Raw genomic sequence first — 14,114 nt, 5'->3', positions numbered from 1 at the left:
TCGCTACGTAGCGACCGAGCGGGACGAGCGCTCGGTCGCTACGTAGCGACCGAGCTGGGGCTTGAGCTCGGTCACTATGTTACGACCGAGCGGGATGATCGCTCGGTCGCTACGTAGTGACGGAGCTTCGCCGAGCTCGGTCGCTACGTAGTGACCGAGCGGGACGGACGTTCGGTCGCTGCGTAACGACCTGTTTCGAGCTTTCGTCGGACATCTCGATTCTTTCTTCCGTAAAGCTTTTTCGTAAGGAAGAATCTATTTCGAAAAGTACTCTTCGGAGAAATTCGTATATTCTTCCTCGGACGTTTTGAATGTTAAATTTGTCGTAACCGTTTTTGACCCCAACACAAATAATCATCAAACAATCAAACATAACAAATTCCTAGACCTAGCATTTAAGAATACAACTTGACTAATAATTATAAAAGTCCACAGATCGCGCCCTCACCTTTGCCATAAGGTTGAAAGTAGGTTCTAAAAGTCCACAGATCGCACCCTCACCTTTCGTATCTGGTCGCAAATTTCTCAAATACTAAGTCATCTTTTGAACTTCATCTGTTTGCCAACAAGATGAATTTTCGAAATACTCTTTCCTTTTCCTTTAGTTCCCTTACAGTACAAGATTTCTCTAGGTACTGCTGTAATATTCAGTTCAGGTTCTTTACCACCTTGCACAATACTGAAATGTGAAAGACATTGTGAAAATCTGCCAACTCCTCGGGTAAGTCCAACCGATATGCTACTGCCCCGATCCTTTCAGTTATGACTTATGGTCCCATGTATCGCGGTCTGATTTTCTTCAACTTCCTCAGATCATTAGTCCCTCTAAACGTTATCATTTTCAGGTATCCTGCATCTCCAACTTCAAACTCCAAATCTTTTCTTCTTTTGTCTGCATAACGTTTATGGCGCTCATGAGCTTCTTTAAGCTCTCCACACACTGCCCAGACCATTCAAATTTTATTTCCTTTCCTCTATGGCACTTTTAGGCGTATGTCAATTACTGACTGATGTTACCTTTACAGGATCCACAACCACTCCTTCTGAAACTACATGCCCCAAAAATCCTATCTTCCTTTGCCAAAAACTACACTTGCTCAACTTAGCAAATAACTGATGTTCTCGTAACTTATTCATCACCACGCGCAGACGCCACTCGTGCTCTTCTTTACTCCTCGAGTAAACCAGGATATCATCAATGAACACAATTACACACTTATCCAAATACTCCCGAAACACGTTGTTCATCAATTTCATAAAGGCTGCTGGCCCATTAGTTATCCCAAAAGGAATCACTACGAACTCATAATGTCCATAACGTGTTCAAAAAGCTGTCTTCCTCACATCCTCCTCTGCTACAGATATTTGATGATAGCCAGAAACTAAATCAATCTTTGAAAAAAAAAATTATCCTTGTAGTTGGTCCAACAGTTCTTCAACATACGGTACGGGTACTTGCTTTTAAATATGACCTTATTCAGTCTCCGAGAATCAAAGTTTTAAAATTTCCAGCATTTTTCTTCACAAGTAGAACTGGTGCTCCCATGGCGAACTACTTGTGCTCCCATTCCCATGGCGAACTACTTGTGCTCCCATGGCGAACTACTTGGTCAGATGAACCCTTTGTCTATTAAATCCTCTAAATGGTAGAGAGATTCGGCATGGTGCTCACTAAACCTCCGTAATATCTAACAAGTCGAGTCTTATGTCGGTCATATAGAACACCAACACATAGAAAAAGGGCTGAAGGAACCAGTCCATGACTTAACATCGGTAGAATACTACCTCCAATTCCCTGTATGTTCGATAGAGCGAAAGATTTCTCCCGGAGTACGCCGATTACCCCCCGAACCGTACAAGATAGTTACCACCTATCATACGGCTTTCTAACATCACTTATTTTTCTGGTCGTTCCGCTCTGTCGATCGATGGTAGTATAAGAGATCTGTAACCCCCCCCGAAATTATTTACATAAGGGTTCCTGCTTCCTACCCATAGTTAGCATGTATCTCCCCGGGTCATACTTGAGTATCACATCGTAGACCCCCGCCTAACTCTATCTTCCTTATCAGTGAACCGGAACTTAGTGCGTAGGTACTCTTCAATGCAGCGTGGACGAGACGACGTCACATACTACGATCACGTACAAAAGTCTTGCCCTTCAGCTCGGCAATATGGAACCTATCACTCCCGCCGTTCCTTTATGAGGTCTTATCGGGATATAGGTAGGCCCAAGCCTTTCCTTTCCCACCGACCGAGCGGTAGTTCCTCACGGCTGACAAATAGGAGTGACGGCCGTAAAAGAAGGGCACCGGCCCCATTCCCCCCTCCCCCCATCCTCTTTCTTTCCTTCTCGAGAAAGAGAAAGAAGAGAAGAAAGGATTGATTCTCTTCTTTCATGTGAGAACGGCCCTTTCTTGTATCGAAAGGTTTTTCGTGCTATACACCACGTTGAGAAAGTCCAACCTCCTATGGTACCGTACCTTTTTTTTTTTTTACCTCGAAAGGTCTGCAAGCCTTATGATGCTACAGTCGGCTGTCCGCAGTGCAAGGGGTAAACTCGGACTCGGATGGGATAGGATTGTGCGTTCGGGCCCTTCGGGTGTCATATTTTGGTCGAGTTTACCGTACCCCCCGCCCTTATGTTAATGTTAGGCGACCGTAATCTTTTGTTACGTTCCACCGCTGTTACGCCAGAAAGAAAAGGTTCCACACGAGCTCTCGTTCTGCGGCGTGGTGGCAGGACCAATAGGTGATTGGCTCCGGGATAGGGGTTCCTCCGTACGGGTCATGCAAATACATAGGCCCCTTCCCTTATCTTTTGGATAAATGGGGTGCTTTCCGATCTACGGTCCCTCGGAGCGAAGGGTTAGGCAGGTAGTATGGGCCCTCTGACTTCCAGCTATGTGCTGTGCGGCTCCCGCGAAGCGAATGAAGGGAAGCTCTTCGAGCTTACGGGTGAGCTTACGTTTACTCTCTGCCTCTTTGATTGATAGGCGGGCGGTCAAAGCCCCCTACTTAAGATTCCATTCATAAGGGTAATTTTTTGTCATCGTCACGCTTTGGTTAGGCCGACTTATAAGGCAAGTTCTAGCTTCTATAGTGGCCCTTCCATTTCCACTTTGTTGTAGTTTGTATTTTGACTGAATGAATATATCAAACCAAACAAAGGCGAGCAGTATAAGCCCTTCTCTGGCCCTGGGAAAAGCAGCGAACTAAGGTTTTGAACCCTTGCAACTATGATAGAAAGCCGTTTGCTTGTTGCCAAACCCCTTCGCAATCAAAGTAGGCCGCGACTCTTGTATTTTAGTCGGGCGGGGGAAGCTACCGCTTATACGACAGCTCCGCTTCCTCGGCTGGCTTCTGGCAAAGCTTCTACTTTGCTTGCGCGAAAGTGCTTTTCGCTAGGTCAAAAAGCTTCCGGCAAAGCGAAAGAAAAGATCTGATCCAACAGAAATCCGCATATTGAGCGCAGCTGATATGCGGCTACAGCTAGGCGATCATATCATGCCATAAAAGACTTTGATATGTATAAAGAGATCCCCTATATATACAGATATAGAAATCCGCATATTGAGCACAGCTGATATGCGGCTACAGCTAGGCGATCATATCATGCCATAAAAGACTTTGATATGTATAAAGAGATCCCCTATATATACAGATAGAATAGATGTTTATGGACAGACATTCCATTGATTCTGAGTTTTGGGGCTGAAAAAGCTCGTCGATCCAAACAAATGAATCATTCTTCTGGTATCTCTGCGCCCCCCGCCCCGAAACCGCCCCGAAACTGACCCACAGCAAAGAGCCCATTCTCTTTGCGCGCGGGAAGGGGTTCCTCCAGCTTCTCTGAAGAAGCTAGGTTCCACCGTGAAGTTCATGAGACCGCGGTGGAGTGCAGCAGCCGCGACACTCTTTTTCCTTAGCTTGATCTCTCTGGTGCCACCTAAACGGTAAGTAGGCAGCGGATGTGTGACGTTTGGAGTTGTCGTTCGTGCACCTGTCCCCAATGGAAGAATGAGTGATCCGTGCCCCTGCAGATCATGGCCTTACCACTCGGTCCCCGATGGCCAGCGGGGTATTCGGTATAGCAGCTCACGTTCATTTGCGCCTTTCCGCAGGACTGGGCACATGTTAGTTGTAGGAAGTATGGTTCCGAAAGTGACTTCGGTTCGCCAGTTCAGGCTCAACTCCTCGCTTTACGTTAGCGGACCTATGGCTCGGGCCGGGGCTCCATGCTCTTTCTTTCTGTGTGGGACGATGCCGGGGAGAGAAGGGAATGCGTCGAGGCGGCGAACAACAACAAGACAACTACATTTTTGCTTTTCCCTCCATGAGATGAGCCCAATGCATTGGACCGATGGATAAGAAAACTGATCTGGCCCAAAAAGCGCTGGGGCGCTCTACGTAAGATGTAGACTCCATCAGATACATATCGATTTCTTTCTGATGGATCAAGAATAGATAGTTGTCTCATCAATAGATAGAAATAGGCTCAAAGACCTTATAATTAATTCCCTCTCTATTCTCTATCTATTTCTACTCTTTAGATCTATCAGAACAGATCAGGCTATCTATCAATCGATTTGAAAATAGCACGTTCATCTCGCTTTTCATTCATTTTCGCCACGCCAGCATAGCCGCCATAATAAGAAGAAGCAGGCAAAGCAGCTAGAAGCAAGCACTTCTAGCCCTTTGATTTTGATTTACGAATGAATTGGGAAAGCCAACAGAAAGATTCGATTCAGACTTCGTGGAGCCGGTGCTGCTGTTGCCGTCTAACGACCGTCCCCCCCACTCCCGTCCCGGGGCGCTAAGGGACTGAAGGGAACAGACGGCAGTGTTTTGCTGACGCCTCGAATCAAGCTTTTGTTGCGACATGCTATGTTTTCTCCCCCATTGCTAGTAGGTTGATGGGTCGCACGCCCGACACACATGTTTTGGCCTTGTGTGTCCATAACTCAAAATAGGTAACCAAACGTCCGCCGCCCGACTAAACATACCAATAGTCACCAGATTCATATGGGCTACTGAGGAGTAAGCAATGATCTTCTTTAGATCGATCTGTCTTGAAGTGGTCAAGGAAGTATATATTATAGCAATCGCGCTTAAAGTATAAATGAAAGGAGTAGAACAAAGTGTCGCTTCGGGAAACATGGGTATTGAAAATCTTAAAAACCCGTGGGTTCCAAATTTTAAAGGAATTCCTGCCAAGATGACGGATCCTGCCGTAGGTGCCTCTACATGAGCTTCGGGTAACCAAATATGAACTGGTACCATAGGCACTTTGACGGCGAAAGAGGCGAAAGAAGCAATCCATAGAAAGATTTGGCACCGCTCACTAAATTATGTGGTTAATGATATTTGTAAATCGGTGGTTCCTGTTTGGAAAAGAGTCAACAGAATAGCTAATAGCATAAAAAGAGATCGAAGTAAAGTATAAAGGAAAAACTGATATGCTGCCTTGATCTTTCTTTGTCTCGAACCCCATACTCCTATAATAATGGTAGAGTAAGGGGTGGCCCCAAAGCGGAATTGACCGGGGGTGCTTGGTCGAAGCTCCAGTAGGTAGCCACTCCCTTCTCAGGGAACCGTACGTGAGACTTCCGCATCATACGGCTCCGTCCCGAGCTTCCGTCGTCGGCCCTTGTCATTAGACCACTATCTATGCATGTATTTTTAGCCTGGACTCTCTAATCTTTTACTTTTTGGGTGGTGGCGAACTAGGTAGCTTTTGTTGCGGGAGATGCCCGCCCATAGGGCCCGGCCCCTGCTTCTCTCCCGAAAGAACCGCTCACTAGCTAGCCGGACTAGTGGGGCGCCCTATCTGGAGACATACTGAAAACCATACCTTTCGAACCGAACGCAACGCCCGTCTTCAAAATCTAAAGATAAATGGGCTCGTTAAGAAGAAAGATGGAGTGCGGCCTGTAGAGCACATGTAACGCACAGTCGGGTTGCTCACGCAGCGGATCTCTCTTTCTTATAGTACGAGAGAAAGAGAGATGTGAAAGTAATAGCCTTACCTTATGTTATGGCCGCCCCCCCGACTTACGGCCTTTACGCTACTACTGTGATGTGAGCGGTTCTTTCGGGTTTGATCTTTCCCAATTATCCTGGCCGGAACTTATACGCAGCACTTATACGGAGGTGCATGCATAAAGGTTTGGAACTCTTTTTTTATCTGAGAATCTGAAGGGCAGGACCCTATTTTCGAACCCTCTGCCGAGCTTAACCCTGCCCGAGGAACGCCTTTTGATTTGACGGGGGCCAAAGAAATGTCTCCACCAGCTGTCAACAGTCTTTCTTCGGAATTCTACTGAATGCCTTTTGATTTGACGGGGGCAAAAGAAATGTCTCCACCAGCTGTCAACAGTCTTTCCTCGGAATTCTACTGAACGGGTCGATCCTCTGCTCCCCTTTGTTTTAGGAACTTATCCTAAGGTCTCCTCTCCTTTCGGTCGAGTGACAAAAGTACCTCGCCAAGAGCTATCCGGCGACGACAGAGGAACCAACCCGCTTGCTGTGGCGGGGCGGCTTTTTTGTTTCACAATAAGACCTGGACGATTATCCCTAACCTCAGTAGCTTACGAGTTTACGTCCATCCCTGGTCGGGTACAGTTTCCTTTTGATTTCTCCCTTGTAGCCGTTACCTGAATTCGCGCAAGTGTGTCCACACCCCCCAAACAGACTTGACGAGGAATCCATTCTCGCGAACAAACACAACCCCTACACACACCTAGGAGCACCCCTTCCTGCATATCCATACAAGACCCGAGTAGGCGGGTCGAGGTCCTACGAGGTACCCACTACTCGGAGTACCCTCCCAAAAGGAAAAAGATGTGTTTGTCAGGTTCGGTTCTTCTTAGTTGGATTGGGCGGGTTCGACCAGAAATGCTATGCTTACACACAAGACTACCCCTCTTCCCGAAAGCTTCGCGGGGACTACTTTACGACGACGGACGACCGCCCATAGGGGGTTTACTGCACAAGACCCCTGCAGAGGAAAAGTTTTCTCCCAGCGAATATAAGATACTCCGCTCCGCACAACATAGGGATTGGCACGCTTTCTGGAAAAACATAGAATAGAAGAAGATCCAGCATGCAGAACACGGCGATTATTAGAATTCACGAATTAAAAATGTTGTAATATTCTCTTTCCCATAACTTCTCATACCAGACCAACCCACTGAAATGCAAATAGGGATCAGAAATGTGGTCAATATTACGAAGAATAAATAGATACCGTCTATACCCAAATAAAAATTGATGTTTTCATAAGGAAGCCATCGAAGGCTTTCCACAAATTGAGATTTGGCCGTACAAGAGTCGAATTGTATCCGAGGAACAGGAGAATACAAAAAGTAATAAGAGAGGCACACAGACCAATTAATCGTATCGGTCGTATTCTTGAATTTGGAATGAAAAGAGGAGTAATGCTTCCTAGCACAGGACACAGAATAAGACCACTTAGATTAGAATAGCATTCACAGAAATGTTCTAACATAGAGTAGAATCGAACATTGAAGAGATTCGTTGACAACAGTCAAAAGATGGGCGCTAAATTCCAATACAATAGGGGTCTATTAGTTCAAGTCAGCTGAACACCGTGATTTATGAGTGGGTAGGTGGGTTAGGCGCGCCTCTCGCCCACCAAGATGTAATGAGGCTAGTCTCCCCTTGGAAGTAGTGGTGCCCCCTTCCCGTGTATGCGCCTTTATTTATATTCTTTCTATTTTTACTTTCTTTATCCAATGGATACTCTTTCTAAATCAATCTCCCGGGCAAAACGCAATTCGTCGATTTCAATCCCAAGGTGCACTTTGCCAAGGTGCACCTTGCCTTTTTTCAGGTAGCTTTGTTACGCTTATTCAGCTATTGGTGCATTGGTCATAGCCGAAATTCGTCGAAGAAAATGAAGTTTTGTCTTTCTTTCAATCCAAATAAGAGAACAAAGAAACCATTAAAAAAGAAATCCAGGATGACAGCTTTCAAAGAGTAAGAGACAGGGAGGGGGAGGCTTTCGAAACCAAACGAGACTAGAAGGAACATGGGAATTAGCACCATTCCTATGAGTGTTTTTGTCTTGAAGAGCCAACAAAGGGAGGCGCTATTGCCCTCATCAATGAATTAATGAGTTTCTTCGCCCTCTTTCTCTATCTCGGTCTCGGTTTAGCATCATCATATATCGATCCGTATAAAATTTGGATTGGTTGTAGCGCGGGAGCAGCTACTCCATGCTGTGGCTGTGGGGGTGGGGGCAGCCTAAGCCTGATAGAGGCAGAAGCCGGGGCCACCGGAGCTATCTGCGTCGAGTGTGTCGATTGAAAGTTTTGGGGAGACAACTCAAATTGCCAGCGCAAAAATTGAAAGAGTCGTGCCGTTCAAAGTGGAATTGGAATGTAAAAAAAATCAGAATAAATGGGATTTGATCATTCAGCGCGGTGCAGCCCTTATAAGGTAAAGAGCTTCAGCTGTTCACGTTACAGCTACTTTGTTGGCCCTTACATACGATATTTTCATTGATCGTAGCTAATTCTGATTCCATTGCGAAACGAAAACCGCTCCTTCTGTAACAACTGATTCTACACAAGAGCAAAAGAGCCTTTTTCTTCCTAAGGATCTATTCATTTTTCCATTAACAGTCGAACCAACCGGAGAGAGATTGCTTTTATCACAGACCAGAAAGCCAGGAGCGAAGCCTGCTTGACCAACGGGAGAAGCCAACTCGGTAAAGCTAGTTTACGGTTCCTTTTCTTGCTTGACGGTACGCTTTTAACCAAGCCTAATCCATATAAGAAAAGCAAACAACTATGAAAACAGGGCAAGAAGATGCAGACGGACGGTACGCAATGAGACTGGAGTACCTGGCAGGGGGCCTAAACAGACAGTAAGGGGGTGGGTCTAGGAGAAGATGACAGTACGAGGGTGAAACGCACTTTAGTGACTAGAGAAAGAAGTTCTCTAGGAGAAGCAGTCATTGAAAAAATAAGAAAAGAAGGAGCTGATCCGATGGATGAAGATAACGATCAACGGAAACTATCGGCTATGAAGCTAGATGGCATAGAAGAAGGTTATGCCAATATGGATGGCTTGCCTGGAAACTAGCCATGTATGTACTGGCTTCCGCACTACTACTTGGTCGGATCAATCTCACTCTCGAAATTGGGAAGAATCAGCTCAAAATGTGAGGGAAGCACGAAGCATAACATTTGAATGAGGAACCCTCATCAATGAATTAATGAGTTTCTTCGCCCTCCGAAGGATTCGTTTTCAGCTCCTGGAGGAACCTAGCTTCATCAGCGAAGCTGGAGGAGAACCCCTTATCTATTATATTCAAAAAAAAGTCAAAAAATCAAATGATTACACAGCCCACTTCGCTCCGCTGCTCTGCTCGCTCCGACGATTCTACATACCGGCCGAAATAGACTGAGCCCGGGCGAAGCCAATCACATTGAGTTGTAGATTGACATAGTTAACCTTCAGTGCACTTATATATAATATATAGTCAGAGTTGAAGCTGAGCGTTCACCTTAGCGGCACCTCTGACCTCAGATGCATGTGTTAAGCATATAACTAGCGAGCGAACCATACTTCGGATATCGCCCGGAGCAAGGCCAGTCGCTGGAGTAAGATAACTAATTTTTTAAAAGAAACTACAAATTAAGATAACAAAATATTTTAATTACATTTTTAATCTAATTAATTTTTCCAAAAAAAAATCAAATTGAAATTAAAATATTTAGTTACTTTAATTTTAGTAAGAACATTCAGTTGTATTAATATATTTATTTACTTTTTTTTTACAAAAAAATATACTATTTTCTTAGGAGTGGGCGTTCGGGTACCCATTCAGGTTCGGTTCAGATCTATTCGGGTTTCGGGTTTTCGGTGTAAAAAAATTCAGTCCCATTCGGATATTTCTAAATTTCGGTTCGGGTTCAGTTCGGATCTTTGCGGGTTCGGTTCGGGTTCAGATAACCCATTTAAATTATTTTTAAAATTTTAAAATTCATCATATATTTTAAAATACTCAAAATCTATAAACAAAATAATATATTACATATAAATTTGAATAACATATGTCAAAATTGCTAAACTTAACATATAAATTGGTTTTGTTTGAATATTTGGATAGAGAATAAATAAATATTTTAAATATTTTTGGTATTTTGAGTATACTTTAACTATTTAAGATCTTTACTTTTGATTATTTGTATATGTTTTCAAGTATTTAGGATACGTTAAAAGTATCAAATATATTTTGGATATCTTTTAATATACATTATATCTAAAAAATAATTAATATATAGGTTAATAATCTATTTCGGATACATTCGGGTACCCGAAATATTTCGGTTCGGATTGGGTTCGGTTTCGGTTCTTTAAATACCAAAATTTTAGACCCATTCGGATATTTAGTCAATTTCGATTTAGATTTGATACTACTTTTTTGGATCGGGTTCGGTTCGGTTTTTCGGATCCGGATTATTTGCCCAGCCCTATATTTTCTTATCAAAATCACACTACTACTTTTTAATCAGAATCATACTTATCCTGCGTAACGAATAAAACTTATTAAATTAGATTTCCGCACCACTTATATTACAGCTGTTATCAATCGCACTCTAATAAAGTTAAAGGAAAACATTGTTTTTGCCTAAATCATGACACTCGAATGACTGTTTATGACCAATTTTTAGAATTGTAGATTTTTCCAATTGAAAATTTGCTGAGAAACACACGGGTTTATATAACAATATCTAAGAATTCAAACAAAAGTAAAAAAAAATTCCGAGTAGTCATAAACTTAAACAAGCATCAAGAACTCCAACCATATCAAGTAGTCCATCCCTCACCAAGACCGTAAGCATCTGTGTAACCAGTATGGGCGTGGTCATGGTCCCCACCAGCCTTTGCTTCATCTAATATTTTCTGCACTTTCTCTGGGATAGGTTCTTCAGAGACCCGTTTGAAGGATATCGGGAACGCAGAAACGAAATCAGTAATGTAACCTGTAAGCTCGCTCGATTTGCTTTCCTGAATCAGCAACAGTGAATATTGAATTTGTGTAATTATTCTAAGATACATACACCCTTTTATGATACACATGCTAGTAAGAAATCTATAAGAAGGTAAAACTTCAGATTAATTTCATCAATCAAAAACATGCACATTTATATTCCACAAATGAATCAACTCAAGCAACACAAACATAGAGGCTATAATAGAGAGAGCATGATGATAAAAAACAAAACTATGCAAAAAGAAAAAAAAAAATGTACAGGAGAACAACCAGATCTTATTAAAGTTAAAGCTCAATGATAATTGATTATGACGATCTATATTGTTAAATATGGTGTGGTTATTATAGTACCCTTAGTCATTATTTAGAAATTGACTATACAGTCCAATGAATCACTAACCTGAGGCCAACGGCTACCTGAATGAGTGACAAACTTTGCCTTTCGAAGAGCCTTAGATACAAGTTCGCCTTCCTCGCTCCATACATCAGACACTTGTTTAGACCAAATCACTTGCAAAGGGATACCATTGACCGCATCTGAGTTACCCCACTGTGCAATGTCAAAGCTATGGTTAAGCTTCTTAAGCGAACCGAGAACAGCTTCCCTCCCGTTTCTTCCTTTCAAAAGTATCCTATGAGCTTCGATTTGCGATAAAGTCATGTCCTTGGAGCAACGTAAGCTCACTAGCATCTTGAAAGCAAACGAAAACCCTAACAAGACCTCTCTTATTACAGGTATGTGCAAAACCCACAAGGGCAATGATGGGTTAATACTGGAGTCAAGAAGCGTTATACTTCGAACACTTTGGGGATTCTCGGAAACCCAGTTTGAAGCTAACCCAAGTGCTGAATCATGAAGAACCAAATGCACAGGAGATAAACCCAAAGTATCAATCACTTGACTTAAAACCTTAGCTGTTTCTTCACTCCCTAGTTCAATAGCTTTCAAGCTTCTCCGTTTCGAATTTTGAAGCTTAATGATTTCTTCGTAAGGCAAATCTCCAGTCTCAACCATATGATCAAACGCCCAGAAAACGCCTTTCTCTTGAATCAAACCATAAACTTCCTTAACTCTACCCACAAACCCTATCTCTCTATCTCCACCTACCACTACCATCGATTTGTCAGAGAATCCATTCCCGGGCAAATCAATAGCTACACCATGAATCCCTTTAGATCCAAGAGATTGGATAATCTCTCGAAACGCGTACGAGCTAAGCCCTAACCCGTGAACGATTATCACATTCTCCGATTGAGCCGGACCAGATTCAGCTACAAATACTTCGATTGGTAATTCGTCTGGGTTTACCTGGACTTTGATTGTTCTTCCATCTGAGTAATGTTGACGGAGAGCTGGTGGGAGCGAGAGAAACCAGGATCTGGGATCGTTCTGAGAAGAGTAGAGAGAGATAGATACGAAGAGGAGAGTGGCGAGTGAGAAGATGATTGTAAAGTAGAACCAAAAAGGAAAAGGGTTTTCAGATTGAGGTTTAGGGTTCTTCGTAATCGATTCTTTACTCCCAGGAGGAACTAGGGTTTTCGTTTCCTCTTCTTCTTCTGTAATGATAGCCATTGGAGAGAGCTTTGGAAGATGAGAGAGTGAGGGAGAAAGTGAGAACTGAGAAGTGGAGCTGTCTTTCAGAGGACTTTTCTCAGTAAACGTGAAAAGAGGAAAGTGTGCTTTGAAAAACATCATTCTAGCGTGTCATTATTATTGTGTTTCAAACAAAAAAGGACAATTTTCTCCCATAGACCATTTTTAAGTGTTTTTTTAATACAAAAAAAATAACTAAAATGAGTTTTAGTAAAGAGGTAAAAAAAATTTATACCCTAGATATATAAATATAAGGATAATTCTTTCAAATAAACAATTTAAAGTTTCTATCACAAAAAAAAGACCTTTAAAGAAAAAGACCAAAATATGTTTTAATAAAGAGGCAAAAAGCTTTTATACTTTATATATTTAAAAAAGTAAAAAAAAAAAACAAATTTCAGATTCCTAAAAGTCAGGAGAAGTTAACATTGGATTTCAATGGGAATATATGTGATGTCTACACCAACATGAACGACAAGTTTGAAGCTTTAAGCACACATGTGAAGAAATTAGAGACTCGAGTGGTTCAGATATGAGAAGCTATTAAGAGACAAGAAGCACTGATTAAAGAAAAATGAGAGGAGATACAGAAGCACCACATGAGTGCCATCATAGATGATGATTTATGGCAAGTGGTGAAGGAAAAAAAAAGTTCAAGAAAGAGAATTCCACGTCGAGAGTTCCATGTCTTTCAGCAGTTCGCAATGGTGTCAATCGACACCGCTAGCTGAGCACTGATTGACACTACCTGCAGAACTAGTAGGATCTTGTGAAACAGTCTTATTCGAGCAACACTTAGACTTTGCTGCTCGACATCCGTATCCGCCTATGCCATTCTGCTTCAAAACAGAAGATATCGATCGGCACCAACATGACATCACCGATCGACACCAACATGCCACAACAATCAACACCAACAGCCGAGCAACGATCGACAGCCACCTCTCACATATCGAGTGCGATTGTCAAGCATCGATGTAGCTAAGCTAAATGCACGACGACGCCCATATCAACATTCAAAGACATCAACACAGAACATCATTAAACAACAGCAGAGCCTATGATCATTGAGTAGGCTACTGAGGGACAGACTTCAAGGAGAAAGAATGAGAAGATTCCTAAACATCTAAAGAGAGGATCTAATGAGAAGGAGATGGATAACTTTAAAGAGAGGGTACTAAGGATCCCTGGAGATAAGCTATTTGATGAGGCTTACTACACTCACAGACTTTGGATGTTTTTCAAAGAAACCAAGTGATTGGAAGTTTGTACTTTCCTTCTTAATTGGAAGTATCATCTACCCTTGTAAACTATGTGACATAGGTTATTCGGCCAGTATCATGTCTAAGATAATGGAGAATTAATTTGACATTTAATAAATATTAAAACATATACTAATTTGAGATGTCTAAAAATAATTTATCTATTCATATTATATATAATAACTAATTTCAAAAAAATCATTTTTGTGTACCTAAACAATATAAAATG

General features: G+C 42.4%; 1 protein-coding gene across 2 annotated transcripts; it reads right to left on the bottom strand.

Moving 5' to 3' along the window:
- Window positions 1-10,674: 10,674 nt before the first annotated feature.
- Window positions 10,675-12,714, bottom strand: LOC106315804 (protein AUXIN RESPONSE 4). Of its 2 annotated transcripts, none has more exons than XM_013753631.1 (2): window positions 11,430-12,714; window positions 10,675-11,043 (listed from the first exon to the last, which is right to left on the bottom strand). In XM_013753631.1, the coding sequence occupies exons 1-2, from the start codon at window positions 12,600-12,602 to the stop codon at window positions 10,843-10,845; spliced, it is 1,374 nt and encodes a 457-aa protein (XP_013609085.1). In that variant the 5' UTR covers window positions 12,603-12,714; the 3' UTR covers window positions 10,675-10,842. The 2 variants fall into 2 exon arrangements, with proteins under 2 accessions (XP_013609085.1, XP_013609093.1); XM_013753639.1 differs by having other exon boundaries at window positions 11,447-12,714.
- Window positions 12,715-14,114: the final 1,400 nt, after the last annotated feature.

This window comes from Brassica oleracea, chromosome C1 (genome assembly GCF_000695525.1).
Source record: "Brassica oleracea var. oleracea cultivar TO1000 chromosome C1, BOL, whole genome shotgun sequence".
NCBI lineage: Eukaryota > Viridiplantae > Streptophyta > Magnoliopsida > Brassicales > Brassicaceae > Brassica > Brassica oleracea.
Note: the sequence above shows the minus strand (reverse complement) of the source record. Positions and strands in the feature narration are given on the sequence as shown.